This window comes from Pleurodeles waltl, chromosome 4_2, assembly GCF_031143425.1.
Source record: "Pleurodeles waltl isolate 20211129_DDA chromosome 4_2, aPleWal1.hap1.20221129, whole genome shotgun sequence".
In the NCBI taxonomy this organism is placed as follows: Eukaryota; Metazoa; Chordata; class Amphibia; order Caudata; family Salamandridae; genus Pleurodeles; species Pleurodeles waltl.
In genome coordinates, this window is record NC_090443.1 from 869,780,426 (window position 1) to 869,796,277 (window position 15,852).

Genomic DNA, 15,852 nt, shown 5'->3' on the forward strand with positions numbered 1-15,852 from the left:
GAAGAGGTGCCTTTGATTCCTGCTTTCATGAAGGCTTTCCTAAGTATTTTGAGAAAGTATAATCAATTGCGTTGTTAACCACACATGCTTAGCAACACAGTCCATAGCTTGACGGGTTGCACTTAGTATAAATGTTACCAGAATGCCAACAGGCCATTGTACTAGAGGAAAGAGTGTTACTACATCCCTCATGAATGTCCACATTGGTGTGCATTATATAGCAATTAAAGGACCATGAATCTATATATTTGCATGACACTACTTTTTATACTCCAACTCCACAGTGAATACCTGGGGTGCCAAGCTTCTCTGATAAATCTGTTTAAGTAATTTTTTTCCTGGTTCGTGATATGGCATTCTCGTGGCTTACCCACCTTCTGTTGTTAAGGATTAGCCATCTTTTCTTTCAAGTGTGCATGAATATAATTGAATATATCATAGAGAAACAAGTTACTTAGTTGTAATTATAGCTTTGCACCATAGGTATCTTTATTGAATTTATAAGAAATACTTCTGTCTCTCAGCAATCCATTCGAATGTACATGGAGTCTGGATTATAACACTCCTGCTTGTACGAAGCTATCAAAATGAACAGCCTTTCCAGTGCACTGTACGGTGCTTGGGAAGAAGGCCGGTCTAGTTCTCTTGAATTGACACACTAGTGTTTTTTTGTGAGGCTGTTGCCTAATTGTCCATTTCTGTTCACTTTAGAATATAATTTTAAGATTTGCTAAAATAAGTTTTAATTTCCAATGGCACTTTATTAATGTACAGCTAAATTTCAAGTATTTTTACTACTATTTAAATATAGACACACAACACAATATAAATGTGTGGGGCATTGCCATAAAATGTGGGTCAGATAACATCACACTTACTACAGCTGTAGTTACCCAACATATCTTGTTTTCCCACTCCTCATCCCTTGGGTCGATTTATATCTGCAGTTCCTTCATCAATTTCTTGATATTCCCAACCATTAGCTGCAAGACACTGTGTCATGGAGAGCAACAAATATTAGGTGCTCCACGACTCCTTTTTCTTTAATGTCACTTTTTTTTTTATTTAGTGACCTTCTCGTCCACTTCTAACATCATTTCTCGTCTCCTAGCGCCTTATTTGAGATTTTCAGGACCACAAGTGTTGATTGAAACCAAAACAAGTTCTATATTGCAGGAAATGTTTAATATTTTCTTTATGAAAAATATCCCTTATCTTCAGGCACTCACCACTCTTCCCCACTGTAACCTCCATATCCCCAGCGCCAGTGCAGAGTTCATAGTAGCAAAAGATGATGGTGAAAGGTACTGATTATCACTAAGTTACCGATAACTCTCTTTTCTAGGAGCCTTGTATTATGATGCTATACTGTGTCAATGGTCTTGATGATTTTGGATTCCATAACTGTCCAAAAGTGTGAACCCTGTCATTTGGTGTTTGATAAAGCACCACAGTTCGTGCATTTTTTCCTTCATGTATTTAGGCGAGCCACAAGGGTAGGAGACTATGTAGTGAGCAGCCAACTGAATGACACCATCTGCTTTCATAGGAAGTATTGGTTACTTAAGTGCAGTTTTTGGCTTCTTGGTGCTCCAACTATTTCTAGATGTCTTGTCTTGCAATATCTTTATGGTAACCATACTGGTAATAGCTGAAAAGCATACAGTAGCCTCTGCGAGGATTTTCTTTTTCAAGTGGTGCTGTTCTTCCCTAGCCAGAAGGCTAAGTGTGTACCACTTGCCTGTAGGTACTTAATGTTCTTTACAGTAGGTGTCAAGTAGAAATCATAATATCTGCCATGTTTAATATTTAATTTAAAAGAACGGGTGACCATAGGTCTATTAGCTTCTTCTTGGTGAAGCGTGGCAGCATCTAGAACTTTTTTTTTTTTAATCAGGAAAATATGTGGCCGGTATCTCCCCAAGACATTTTCCATCTGCAGTTCTTGCAAGTTCACATTTTCATGGTCTAAGTTCTTTGGAAGGCTATGAACATGCTCTGGTTGGTGTTTAACTCCTCTGCTAAACCTTTCTAAGTTGCAGAATAATCTTTTTTATAAGGGAGCTGTTATCCGGGTCCTCATGTGTGAATTGGAACCTTCAATGCTTTGTCTTTGAGTTCTTTGATACCAGTGTGTGTATTTTGTCACCCAGAACTACCAGGTCAGCCTAACCTCTAAAACCCTGTTTTTCAGGTCGTCCCCAATTTTTTAATGTCTCTTATTTGGGAAAAACTTTCAAAAACATTGCAATTTGCACTTGGTAATGTGGCCTTATTTTGCCTTTATTGTAGAAATAAATGATCTGTCTTTCGAAGTTCTGCTCTCACCAGTTGTCACTCTGGCCATGTGCCATGGCAAAATTTGCCAGTAAGTGACAGATATTTCTTTAGTTGACTTTGTGGCAGGAACCATTGCGTTTTATGGCAGCAAGAAGTAATTACTCTTTCAAGACTGTAGCAACACTTCTGTAAACCAAGATAGGACTTTGTTGCAGCTGCTTATTTTAGTTTTTATCAATGTCGGGCAGGGATTCACTGCCATGCATGTGACTGTGACTCCAGAATATCATATAACATCCAGACTGTGTAACTGTGTCAGCCGATCTGTTCTCTGGAACTTTTATCTGTGATATTTTCAATTGATGACCTAGCATTCCCGAGGAAGGCCAAGGTCTTAAAGTCCTAATGGTTCTGGCCTTTATTATGTGAATGGCCCATAGGCAGGTTGCCTATTTTAAATTTTGTGACCGTTGCCATTATCTCACCTCAAATATTGTTTTTTTGTATTTTTTTTTTTTTTTAAAGATGCTTTTTATTGAGTCAAATACAAGAACATTATCTTAACATTGCTAGGACAGAGACATGCAGTTGTGAATATATATGCATAAGCAATATTGCACTTATAAATGCATATTAAACCTGTACATGAGTTAGGCATATACAGCAATATAGTATCAAAGACTCCAAGTTTGAATAAAGAAAGGGAGAGGGAGAAGAGCTATAGGGATAGAAAAGGGAATCAAGTGATAGCCATGTGGAGAGAGAGGTAATAGACATTAGTCACAGCGAATGTAAGATGAAATAAGTATATATAAGAAGAAAAACAGGAAATATATTGACATTTTTTTTTTTTTTTAAAGGAGGAGAAAAATCAATTTCCTTCGCAGTGCGTGAGAGATAGTTACTTAATGGCAACCATAGCTGATGACGTTTGAAGAAAGTTCCTGTTGAATCAAGCTTGTAGCTGTCAAGTCTATGATAACATACAGAATTCCACCACTGTCTGAGAGTAATGTTCTCCGAAGATTTCTAGTTAGAAGTAATAATAGAGATTGCAACAGAAAGCAAAAGGTCCACCAATTTTCCAAGAGGCCTGAATAAACTCCAGATATCGTGTATGCCACCCAAAAACAGTAATTCATATGACATTGGTAAGGAGATCTGAGCTATTGCTGAAATGCAAGACCATATTGAGGACCAAAAAGTAGATAGGGATGGACAGGAAAAAAACATGTGACAGTCAGTACTCTGCTGAGTGTGGCAGCGCCAACAATTATCATTTTGTGCAAGTTTGAGTTTGTAAAGGCGTACAGGAGTGTAGAAAAGTCTATTATACAAAAAATATAGGGTCTGTGTGAGGCTTGCAGTGCGTGCAGTGGAATGTATCATATAGCATATTTTATCCCATAAAGAAGTTGGCCAAACAACACCAAGATCTGATTCCCGCAATGTCTCAATATGTGATTTGAGTCTAGGTGAAACAGACGTTCTTAAAAGTTTATAAATTCCAGCTGCCCTAGGATAATTAGAAGTTACAATCAGGTGTGGAGATGATGCAAGAGAAGAATGATTATGATGTATAAGTTTATTTAGGGCCTCTTGCACTAGAGTAGAAAGAATGATATATTGGGATTTCATGCGAATAGGGAGATTATAAATGGCCGAGAGAGTAGTAAAAGGGATGATAGTCTTTATGATATAACTGGGAAATGAGAAGAATACCTTTAGTCATCCAAGCCTTCCAACACAAGGTTTTACCTTGTTTCCTAAGCGAACTATTGTGCCGTATAGGACTGTTAAAGAATTGATTAATGGGGGTAAGATGCAAAATAAAAAAAGGTTTCAGTAAGTTGACTGAATGGGAGATAGTGCTGGGCAACCAGAATTTATTTTTGGGGGGGGGGGGGGGGGGTTTAGACATAAATATAATGTGTTTATGGGAAAAGGGAGAAATAAATGTTTCTTCCAAAGAGAACCATAGCTTTTGGGGGCATCATTGAGTGTAGATAAATAAGGATGTATTTGCTTAATGCCAAAAGATTTGTGATAAGTTATAAAGTTAGGGAAATTAACTCCACCTTGTACTTTAGGAAGTTTTAATTTTGAGAGAGAGATTCGAATTGTTAACCGTTCCACAGGAACTTGGATAGAATGTTATCAATTGAACTAAAAAATAGTTTAGGTATCTTAATAGGAAGCATCATAAGGAAGAGGTTAATGATAGGGAGAAGCATTGTCTTAATGGTGTCCAAGCGGCCCCACCACGTGAGATATAACGGAGACCATTTCTTTGTGAGATCTACAAGCTTTGCAGATAAGATTTCTAAATTAGTCCTTAATCTATCCTTGAGAGTAGTGCAGTACCATACCCCCAGGCAGTTAATCTTAGATGAATTCCAAGATAATCCTACATCAAGGAATACAGAGCCAGTGCAATGAGCATTAAGTGGTAAGACCACTGTTTTGTCTATATTAAGTTTATAGCCAGATACATCAGAATATAAGTTGATCTCATGCAGGAAGAGAAGTGTCAGGGTGAGACATGAACAACAGAATATCATCAGCATCTGCCATAAATTGGATGTGTGCAATATTCATTTGAAACCCCGTAAATTGTTCAGAAGTTTTTAATTGGTATAGAAAAGGTTCAAAAGCCAAAATAAATAGTAAAGGAGATAATGGGCATCCCTGACAAGTACCCCTTTTAAGAGGGGAAAAAGGAGATGGGATACCGTTTGTTATAACCAAGCAACATGGTGAGGAATAAAGAATGGATATAAAATGTCGGAATTTAGTACCTAGTCTATGCCATTCCGATGCTTTCGACAAGAAACCCCACTAGACCCTATCAAAGGCCTTTTCTGCATCCAATGATAAAGCTGCCAGAGGAATCTTAAGTTTAGATGCCTTGTTAATAATATTTTTAAAAGTACGGGAATTATCTGCTACATTTCTACAGGGAGTGCAGAATTATTAGGCAAATGAGTATTTTGACCACATCATCCTCTTTATGCATGTTGTCTTACTCCAAGCTGTATAGGCTCGAAAGCCTACTACCAATTAAGCATATTAGGTGATGTGCATCTCTGTAATGAGAAGGGGTGTGGTCTAATGACATCAACACCCTATATCAGGTGTGCATAATTATTAGGCAACTTCCTTTCCTTTGGCAAAATGGGTCAAAAGAAGGACTTGACAGGCTCAGAAAAGTCAAAAATAGTGAGATATCTTGCAGAGGGATGCAGCACTCTTAAAATTGCAAAGCTTCTGAAGCGTGATCATCGAACAATCAAGCGTTTCATGCAAAATAGTCAACAGGGTCGCAAGAAGCGTGTGGAAAAACCAAGGCGCAAAATAACTGCCCATGAACTGAGAAAAGTCAAGCGTGCAGCTGCCACGATGCCACTTGCCACCAGTTTGGCCATATTTCAGAGCTGCAACATCACTGGAGTGCCCAAAAGCACAAGGTGTGCAATACTCAGAGACATGGCCAAGGTAAGAAAGGCTGAAAGACGACCACCACTGAACAAGACACACAAGCTGAAACGTCAAGACTGGGTCAAGAAATATCTCAAGACTGATTTTTCTAAGGTTTTATGGACTGATGAAATGAGAGTGAGTCTTGATGGGCCAGATGGATGGGCCCGTGGCTGGATTGGTAAAGGGCAGAGAGCTCCAGTCCGACTCAGACGCCAGCAAGGTGGAGGTGGAGTACTGGTTTGGGCTGGTATCATCAAAGATGAGCTTGTGGGGCCTTTTCGGGTTGAGGATGGAGTCAAGCTCAACTCCCAGTCCTACTGCCAGTTCCTGGAAGACACCTTCTTCAAGCAGTGGTACAGGAAGAAGTCTGCATCCTTCAAGAAAAACATGATTTTCATGCAGGGCAATGCTCCATCACACGCGTCCAAGTACTCCACAGCGTGGCTGGCAAGAAAGGGTATAAAAGAAGGAAATCTAATGACATGGCCTCCTTGTTCACCTGATCTGAACCCCATTGAGAACCTGTGGTCCATCATCAAATGTGAGATTTACAAGGAGGGAAAACAGTACACCTCTCTGAACAGTGTCTGGGAGGCTGTGGTTGCTGCTGCACGCATTGTTGATGGTGAACAGATCAAAACACTGACAGAATCCATGGATGGCAGCCTTTTGAGTGTCCTTGCAAAGAAAGGTAGCGATATTGGTCACTGATTTGTTTTTGTTTTGTTTTTGAATGTCAGAAATGTATATTTGTGAATGTTGAGATGTTATATTGGTTTCACTGGTAATAATAAATAATTGAAATGGGTATATATTTTTTTTTTGTTAAGTTGCCTAATAATTATGCACAGTAATAGTCACCTGCACACACAGATATCCCCCTAACATAGTTAAAACTAAAAACAAACTAAAAACTACTTCCAAAAATATTCAGCTTTGATATTAATGAGTTTTTTGGGTTCATTGAGAACATGGTTGTTGTTCAATAATAAAATGAATCCTCAAAAATACAACTTGCCTAATAATTCTGCACTCCCTGTATTAGGGATAAAACCAGATTGATGAGAATCAATAAGGTCAGGTATATACGGGAGTAAACGGAGAGCTAAAACTTAGGCATAGAGTTTACAATCAGTATTAATTAAAGATATGGGTCTATAATTTTAGTCAGTCGCATCCCGATCTTTTTTGGGAATAAGACAAATCATGGCCTCCGTAAATGAGCCAGATGCAGAACCTGACATTATAAAGTGATTAAGTAATTGAAAGAGTTTGGGGAAAAGAGACTTACCAAACTGAATAAAGAATTCTACTGTGAAGCCATCTGGGCCTGGAGCCTTACCCTTGGGGAGAGATTGTAAAGCTGTATAAAGTTCGGTAAGTTGTAGGGGTTGGTCTAACGATGAGAGGTCAATCTGCAATGGGTCTCTTGGTTTGAGATTAGAGAAATATTGGTTGAGAGATTCAACTGTTGGTATGTGTTCTGGAGTGTACAGGTCCTTATAGTAAGAAGCGGAACACAATGCTATATCTTTATCTCTAAAGTGTTTAACACCATTGTTATCTGTGATAGATTTAATAGTTGTTTTTCTTTTCTTTGTTTCAAATATCGAGCTAGAAGAGAACCAGCTTTATTGTTACCACCATAATATCTGGCATTTATTTTCAGGAGGGGGGTGCATGCTTGTTCAGTGGTATATTGGTTAAACTCCATTTTAGCTGAGACTAGTGCTTCAAGATGTGATCTACTAGTTTTGTGAGTATAGTATTCATGTTCTAGGGACTTTATATTTTCAAGGATGGAAGTCGATTTTTGTTGAGCAGAATTTTTTTTTGAGTGAGCGTAACTTATAATGAAACCCCTAGGCTGCTTTGAATGCATCCCACACAAAATTAAATGTTAGTTGATCACTATCGTTGATGTGAAAGTATTCTTTATAAACTTACTGTAGGAAGCGATAAAAGTAGCATCTGAAAGTAGAGAGTTATTAAACCTTCATGAAGATGTTTTAGAACTATTAAGAAAAAGATCAAGGTCAGTAATCACAGGTGTGTGATCTGAGATCAAAATAGCACCGATTTCAGAGTAGACCATATTTTGCAATAAACCTTTACTCAGAAAGCTATAATCAAGCCTAGAATGGGAATGGTGGGTAGGAGAATAAAAAGAGTATTCCAAGAGGTCGGGATTGCATACTCTCCAGGAATCAGAGACAGAATGCTGTAAAATAAAGTTTTTAAAAGCTTTGTGGGAGGCATGTGGAATGAAACGTGACGTGGAACGTCTGTCCAAAAATGGATCGAGAATTTGGTTGCAGTCACCACCTATTAGTAAATTGTTTGAGGAATTTTCAGAGACAATATGTGAAAGATTTATCCAAAAATTTGGATCTGCATGTGTGGGGCCATATACATTTAGGATAGTCAGAGAAATATTGTCAATTGTAAATGTAACCTAAAGTCCACGAAAGCTAAAGAAAAATGCACCATTCAGGAGACCAAATAACGTAATAACTACAGTAAAGGACTATGACATGAAAAACAATAAAAATCAAAGCTTACCAGTGGAACGTGTAGGAGAACAGTTTGGATGGTGAGAAAGGGATACGGTTGGGAAAGGAACATGAGGATTGCACAAAGAACACTATCCCAGAGTACAAATTTATTGTTCGTGTTGGGACCATTGCTCCTCAATACGTTGCAAAGAGGCATTAGTGTCCATCATAAAGGGCTTTAGTGCACGCAATTCCTCCATGACATCATCTAGAGTAAGATGTGTAGGTGATTTTGAGGGAGAATCAAGGTCTTTTTTTGGGCGCTTGATGGAGGAGGTGTTAGATGTTTTTTTCGCAATTGCGCCAGAAGCATGAGATGAAGAGCCGCTATCCTTTAAAAAGACTGCAGCACTATCCATTGTTAAAGCTGAAGGTAGAGAAGATTTAGTTATATGTGTGCGCACCACTCAAAGAGGATTATTAGACTTGGAGAAAGATGATGACTGGCAACTCGGAGAATTATGTGGTCTCCCCATAAAAGCCAGTAGCAATTTGGTAATAGGAAGCCAGCAATGTGAGGTGTTGTTGAAATTATATTAGGATGAGAAGCTGCTGCCAGAAGTTTCCAACAACAGAGCAAAATATAATAAAAATATATATAAATAGAAAATACTAAATTATTCTCTTATAACAGGCCTGACAGAATACCACATGAGCAAAGCACTTTACTGCACATAGTCAAACAATTGGTGACTAGTTTTAAGGGAACCTTATGAAAAGGAAAAAATCCACTTCCTCAAAGGAAAGCATTTACCATGTTATGAAAAGCAATTTGATACTGAAAGTTGAAAACCTCAGCTAAATGTGTTTGAAGAGAGAGGTCAAAAGTTCAGCTGGCTGTCAGAAGGTAATAAATATTCCATTGCAGAGAAAACTAGATTTGTAGAATCACATCCAGGCAAGCAGTTAAAAGTCAAATAGAAACACCTCTGTGAAAGTTTAGGTTTGTGCAGAGGCTGGAGTGAAACATGACGCAGATAAATAATTACCTCAGGCCCTGGATGTCTCTGTAAGATAAAGGCAGAGCTCTGGTGCTCAAAAATGCTGAAGAAATTAATCATTTTGATGTGAAAACATCTCCTTCTTTCCATGAAGTGCTGAAGCCTCACGGAGCTCTAAAGAGCAGTGGCCATCTTGTTTGACCTCCAGCCACACCCCTCCCCCAAATATTTATTTTTACTACTTTATAATTGCACAGAAATGGCCACCAGTTAAGTGCCTACTTCTAGGGCCCACATCTCCGATCTCAGTCTTTCAAATGCTGTCTTTTGGTGTTCCTCAAAGGCTATTCCACACGACTAGCATTTTACCCTAGCATGATGGTCGAATTGTGCTCTGATGTCTCTTGGTATCCATTTAAGGTGTCTACCCTTTCGCTTTGCCACATCGACTATTGAAGATAAACTACGAACATTATCAGAAATAGAAGAAATCCCCTGTCAGTGTCTGTGACGAGCTTGGCTCACTAATAAAAGAAACAGGGAGATATTAGTCTGTTTGGTAATGTGATTTATGTAACATCGACATTCCTCCTTCCCTTGCTACCTTTGCACATGGGCCTGCTTGCTAACTTTTTTTTTTTTTTTTTTTTAACTTGAGCAAAAGTTCAGAAACAAAAATAATGTAATTGCAGGATTATTCCATGTTATTTTTATCCTTTAAGTAACAAATGGTAATCGATTCTGCAGCTGTTGACTGCAGGGTTTATTGCTTATGTAGAAAATTATGATTGGTGCTTTTCATTTGAACTATGTTACATAGAGGTGACTCGTATGCCACAGTTCCTCAGAATAAGCAGCGCCTCTTTGCTTTGGCTATGTGAAGACTAAAATGTTGTGTTGCATTTTACTCTCAAAGACATAATGGCGTTGTTGAGCCCTCTGTCTGGCAGTGGCCGGATGATGGTAAGTGGTCTTTATGGACCTGGTTGTCCAGAGGTGCAGCACTGGTTTAGTCTGTTGCCCAAGAACTAGTGAGTGTATTCAGTGTACCCTCAAATCACCACTAATGTTACAAGTAAATAGCACTTCAAAACACCCACTACTGTGCCACACTCCTCATTGAAGTTAAATCTAAGCATTGCTTGTCACATTTAAAAAATAAAAAAAAACTTAAAATTACACCTTTTTTGGTTCATTATGCCTTTTATAGAAATGTATTTTGGAATTTCAAAACATGTGACCATTTTTACTTGACTATCCTGCACAGCAGCTCTTTGTTGCTCTAATAATGCGCAGATAGGATCCCGTGTGCACCTTGTGTGTTCTTGCATGCAGCTTATTAATTTTTCTTTATTTTTTTCCTTATGTAAAGAATATCTCCTTTCAATGTACATCCAAAACGTTGCTGCCACAAGTCATCCTTTTCCTTCTTTTAATAGGTCTGTCTCATTTAGTAGCAGCATCATACACGGAAGACACATTCGGTGTTGTGCAAACTACTCTTCCCTCAATCCTTTCGACTTTTCTGATCCTTCTGGAGGTGAGTATGAAAACAAACTTTTTTCTTTAGAGGAAATTAAATGGTCTTTTTTTCTGGTGATGTTTCCCAAAAGTAATTTAATATTAATTGAAGATGATAGCTGACATATTTTATGTTAAAGTACTTGTGCAGTAGCAGAGTGAATGTTCTTCAGTCAGACAACACAGGTTCCAAAATCTTTTCAAAGCGCGGCGAGATTCTGGGCCATCCAGTGCTAAAGAAATTATTCTTGATATGGGTGTTTTACAGGTCAAAGGGTTACCTTTCCCATTGTATAAGCAGAAAAAAATGTAAACTTCATTTAATTTATAGAAAACATAAATATGTGGGAGTTAGGATTTAGCTGCTGCAATGTAAGCTGGGGTTATATCTTGTTAAAAAGGAAAGCAAATGTGATTTGGCAAGTATAGTAAAAATGTAGTGGAAGTCTTATTTTCTTTGGGTAAGATTTGGGTAACATAAAAGCTGAGCTTCTGGTGTCTTGTTTGATCATCTGAGTCTAGGTTGGACTTGGAACGTGCTATCAAATGGCCAGTGTTTGTTGCTAGTGAGATGCGGTTAAATTAGTTCTGGCTAGCAGTGCGTGTAGATGAAGGTTGTATCAGTGACTTTCGGTTTCCCCAATTAGTAAATTGCTGCACTAATCATAGGAAGATCTTGGGCCATGGTGAGGGACTTGTTTTTGAAAGTTTTCAACCAAGATTCGTCCGACCTCTTGCTGTGGATCTATAGAGGTCAAAGGGATGGTAGCAATAGTCTTAGGATGGTTGTGAGATTGTCGTTTACAGTTTCAGTTGACATTTCATTCTAATTCTGTATTTTGCTGGATTTTGTTCTGTATGTCTAAGAAAAAAAGGGTTGTGTGTAAAACTGTTGGTTTGAATAAAGAAGTTTTGAGGTCCAGTCTACTTGTTTGATTGCCACACTATTTAGTTTCCTTTGTTCTTGCCCATCAGTGCAATATAGTCCTTAGAAATGTTCTTAGTGGCATTAGATGCTTTTAAATTGTCTTGTCGTTCCATTGTGTTATACTTTTCCCCCGCTCCTCCTTCCCCCAGGCTGTGGATAAACATTTCAAGCTGCCTCATGCATCAAGTAAACCGCCCAGGATTTCTGGAAGTTTTGTGGACACTTCCTACAAAACGCTGAGATTTGCACTTAGAGCTTCGTTGAAAACTGCTATTTACAGAATAACCACCACATTCGGGGAGCATTTAAAGTAAGTACTCATTTTCTCCCATGAAGTGCTTTTTAAATGACTGAGCAAGAAATGTCTACTTGAATGACTTGCATTGTTCTCCCAGTGTGAATATTTGTGAATTAAGCGACTTTTATTTTTGGCTACCAGATGAGTTTTCAAAGGTATTAGTTGTTTACTGAAGGTTTTATTTTTATCATACCCTTTACTTTACAATCACTGCGTATGATTATTCTTCCGTGGTTAATGAAATGTGAATGGTAAAAAACGATTTTGTTTATGTGACGATCATCGAGATTATTAAATATTTTCTTAAGTACCAGTTATTCCCTCCCAGTCAAACTTCAGTATCCTCAAAATACTCTGGACGACATTGCCGATACTGCAGGAAATTGAGTGGTTCTGCCCAAAGGAAAGTATTTTTTTCTAAAACTTGCAATTTAATGTTTTAAAAACCTTTGCTGTCTTACTTCGATGGTATTTCTTTATATCTCCCGAAGATCAGCTCTCCTCCAAATGTGGTTTGCAACCTCAAGCTGATCTTTTTCCATTTCCAGGCACTATTAGTTGGTTTAATTGTGATCTGATGAGAGCTTGTTTCTCAGCCTCAATTTACAAACTAATAAATGTTCTGACAATGTGAATGCGAATCTGAAGTCAGGGCAGTTATTTATTTGCTTTGGAATGATTCAGAACCCCTTCCCCATACAGTATCTTCTGAGAAGGCAGAAGGTTTAGGTCATGTGTTAGTTGCAAAGATGTTAACTTTTATTGCCATTGGTCTGGCTATTTGTATTGCATTGCAACATTTATATAGTGCTTACTAGCCTGATGTGAGGCACTAAACCAATTGACCACATGGGCAGCAAGCTATACCATTTAGGGTGTATGGCTGGAAGCATGATGTGGGCATTGACGGCCTACCTTTAGAGGTGATTTATATTTTCTGTTTTATATGCCCTGGCAATGAAAAATCTCCAAGGTTGTTTTTCATTGTGGCAAGGATGGCTCTCCAATAGAAAGGCGCTGTTACTTTATAACACCTTACAATGCATAACTTAAATTTGGCAATAGCTATATCCATGGTTCAAGGATTCAAATTGATAGGAATTTAAATTCTAATCTGATCGTCAAGTCAGATTCTAAACTACTATTTAGAAAATGCCACTTTTAGAAAATTGATATTTTCCCAACCGAAAGTCTCCAGTAGCCTTTTCATAGTTAATCCACAGCTGTCACCTGACAGCCTGCTGAATGATGTGAATGGCTTCCAGAAAAGGGAACAAAGGAGCTTTGGCTAGGAGGAAGTGTGACTGCCTCCTGACAGGATAGACAGGAGGATGTGCCCACCAAATGCACAAGCTTCAAAGGTGCAGCCCCTGTCACAGGCAGATGTAATTCACACTAAGGCCTACTCCTGCCATTGTCTAAGTAGCTATAGTGTGACTAATCCTTTCGGTAGGGAAGATGGGGAGGGGACCTGTACCAGAACTGGCTTGCGATTTACTCATTTCCATAGTCATCTCAGGGGTGTGCCCATAGCTATGACAAGAGGAAGAAAAGTTCTGCAATGTTAGATTTTGGCAGAGCAGGGCACTGGGATTGTTTATGGCCAATCCCCCAGGAAATTGTCAGAGTAGGTAGGGCTGACCCAGTTCAGATTTATATCTTTTAGACCTAACAACCTAGTTAGGGATAATGCCATTATTACTATTAAAGGCCTTCCATCCACTTCAACTAATAATCCACTTTCTGTCTGATCTCACCAGCAAGTCAGCAAAATAAAGTAAACAACTATCCATGTATCCAAAGATTTAGAGCTTCTGTGCATGCACTTGGATAACACTTCATAGAATTACTGAACTGAAAAGATCTAATTCTTAAATGAAGGCTGAGAAACCTTCTGTGAGGATTTAACAATGTGAAAGCCAATCATCCTACTGGCAAACACAAATATCTGCTAAAGTCAACATCTTCAATTGAAACTCTTTATTGACTTTATTTTTTAAAGATTTGTTTTTCATTTTTGGCATTAGGTTCCGGTAGAGGTGAGTGAACAATGAAACATTCTGTGTCAAAGTTTGATCAAGTAATGCCTGAAATACAAATTGTGTTGGTAATATCTCTGGAGACTCCTGCTGTTCTTATGTTGCCCCCTACTTTTTTACTAACTTGGCTTCCGAGCCTCATTTTTCTCCTTCATCCACCCATAGGCCATTTTCCTGCCCCTGTCCTCTCTGTATCTGTATCCAACCTTTTGTTCATCTGTCTCCTTTTACCTTCTGTCCTTAGGATAAGTGTTTAGCCTGACCTTGCATTCTGTAACCAATTCTAATATTGCCCTGGGGGACACATTTGTCCATCGTCCTCTCAGTGGCTTCACAACTTTGGGCCAGATGGCCTCTGTATCCTCAACGTCCAGTTAGTCAAATCCTCAGTGTGTTTCTGAAGTCTCCTAGTCAGTTTAATTCGTCCACCTTTCACAGCAACCCATAACAATGTGCACATTTCCCAGCTATTCAGTAGTTACTTTATTAGTTGAATACTTCTTAGCTGACTATTAAGAGTTCCAAAGGGGATCTTACTTTTCCATAGGCAGGTTTTATCTGTATCAGACAATATCTCCAGTGATTTTCTTTTCTCAAAATAATGAGGAACTTTCTCTCACCTACTTTTCATTCAAGGTTGTTACTCACTATTGTAAGTGAAATAAAGCTGTGCATCAGTAAAGTCACCCAAACAGAAGCGACGACCAAGTTGAACATAAGTGCCACCCGTGCAAGCTGATGTCAGTTCTTTTATTTCCATGCCTTCAGATGTGGATTCAAAGCTTCTCCTTGGTCTTTAAGACCACTAAAAAATGTTCAAGATTTTCCAGTGTGCAAAGGAAAATGTCACTGCATAAGATGGCAGGATTTAAACCATGTGGGGACTGCCTCAAACAGATGTCTAGGATGAATCCTCAGGAAGTATGCTATTGGTGTCTGGGGCGGGAGCACAACTCCCGGGCCTGTGACAACTGCACCCAGGTGAGTACTAAGGTCATCCAGGACTACTAGGCCAACATTGTTGCCAAACACATGAGGACTCCATGATGCAAATAGTTTAACCCCTTCCATGCAGAGGACTCCTGGGAGTCGTCCTCAGTGGCGGTGTTCCTGTGCATCGGCTGCGTCGCACGCGAGCCTGCAAATCCCTTTGGTGCGGGCAGCAGGGGGGACTCCCTGCTGAAAAAACTGCATCTGGAGGCAGGTAACATCTTCCCCACCTCCTGATGCTGTTTTTTGGTATTCAGGTAAATGACGATCAGCATGCATGCACACTAACGTAATTTCTCTGAAGACTAAAGTGAAATGAGCCAATCGGCTCATTTCACTTTCTCTGCATCGGTGCTCGTGGGGATATCTCAGCCACCGAACACAAGTCCAGACGGGAAAGGTATTGTTGAAGGGTAGAATTTTCTGTTTCCTGTAGTACCCCTCCCAAGTCGATCCCTGCTTGGACACTGCCCAAGGATTGCAATTCTCAAGCAGGGATCCACTCGACTAGATACCGGGGTGTGGGTGGGGTGCAGCAGACCTTCCCTGTTGCGCACACTTGGCCCACCTACACAAGTGAGGTATCATTTTTATCGGGTGTCGGAAAAGGGTTATTGGTAAGGACAGGTAAGTACCTACACTTAGCAATAAGCCACTAACCTCCACTTAGGTCCACTTGCATCAGTAAATTAAACCTAGCTCAACCCTTGGTAGCTTGGCAACGAGTGACAAGGCTTAACTTAGGATACAAAGCTTAAAGCATTCAAATATCACAAAAGAGTAATTAAATAAAACACAGGAAACAGTTAAAAAATTCAAA

The 15,852-nt window shown here is 39.1% G+C and overlaps 1 protein-coding gene across 1 annotated transcript in view; it reads left to right on the forward strand.

Moving 5' to 3' along the window:
* NDC1 (NDC1 transmembrane nucleoporin) overlaps nt 1-15,852 on the forward strand; it is a 168,252-nt gene that overhangs the window by 137,773 nt on the left and 14,627 nt on the right. The window contains exons 16-17 of the mRNA XM_069232644.1: nt 10,696-10,796; nt 11,855-12,015. Coding sequence (XP_069088745.1) covers nt 10,696-10,796; nt 11,855-12,015 — 262 coding nt within the window. The remainder of the gene's footprint in view (nt 1-10,695; nt 10,797-11,854; nt 12,016-15,852) is intronic.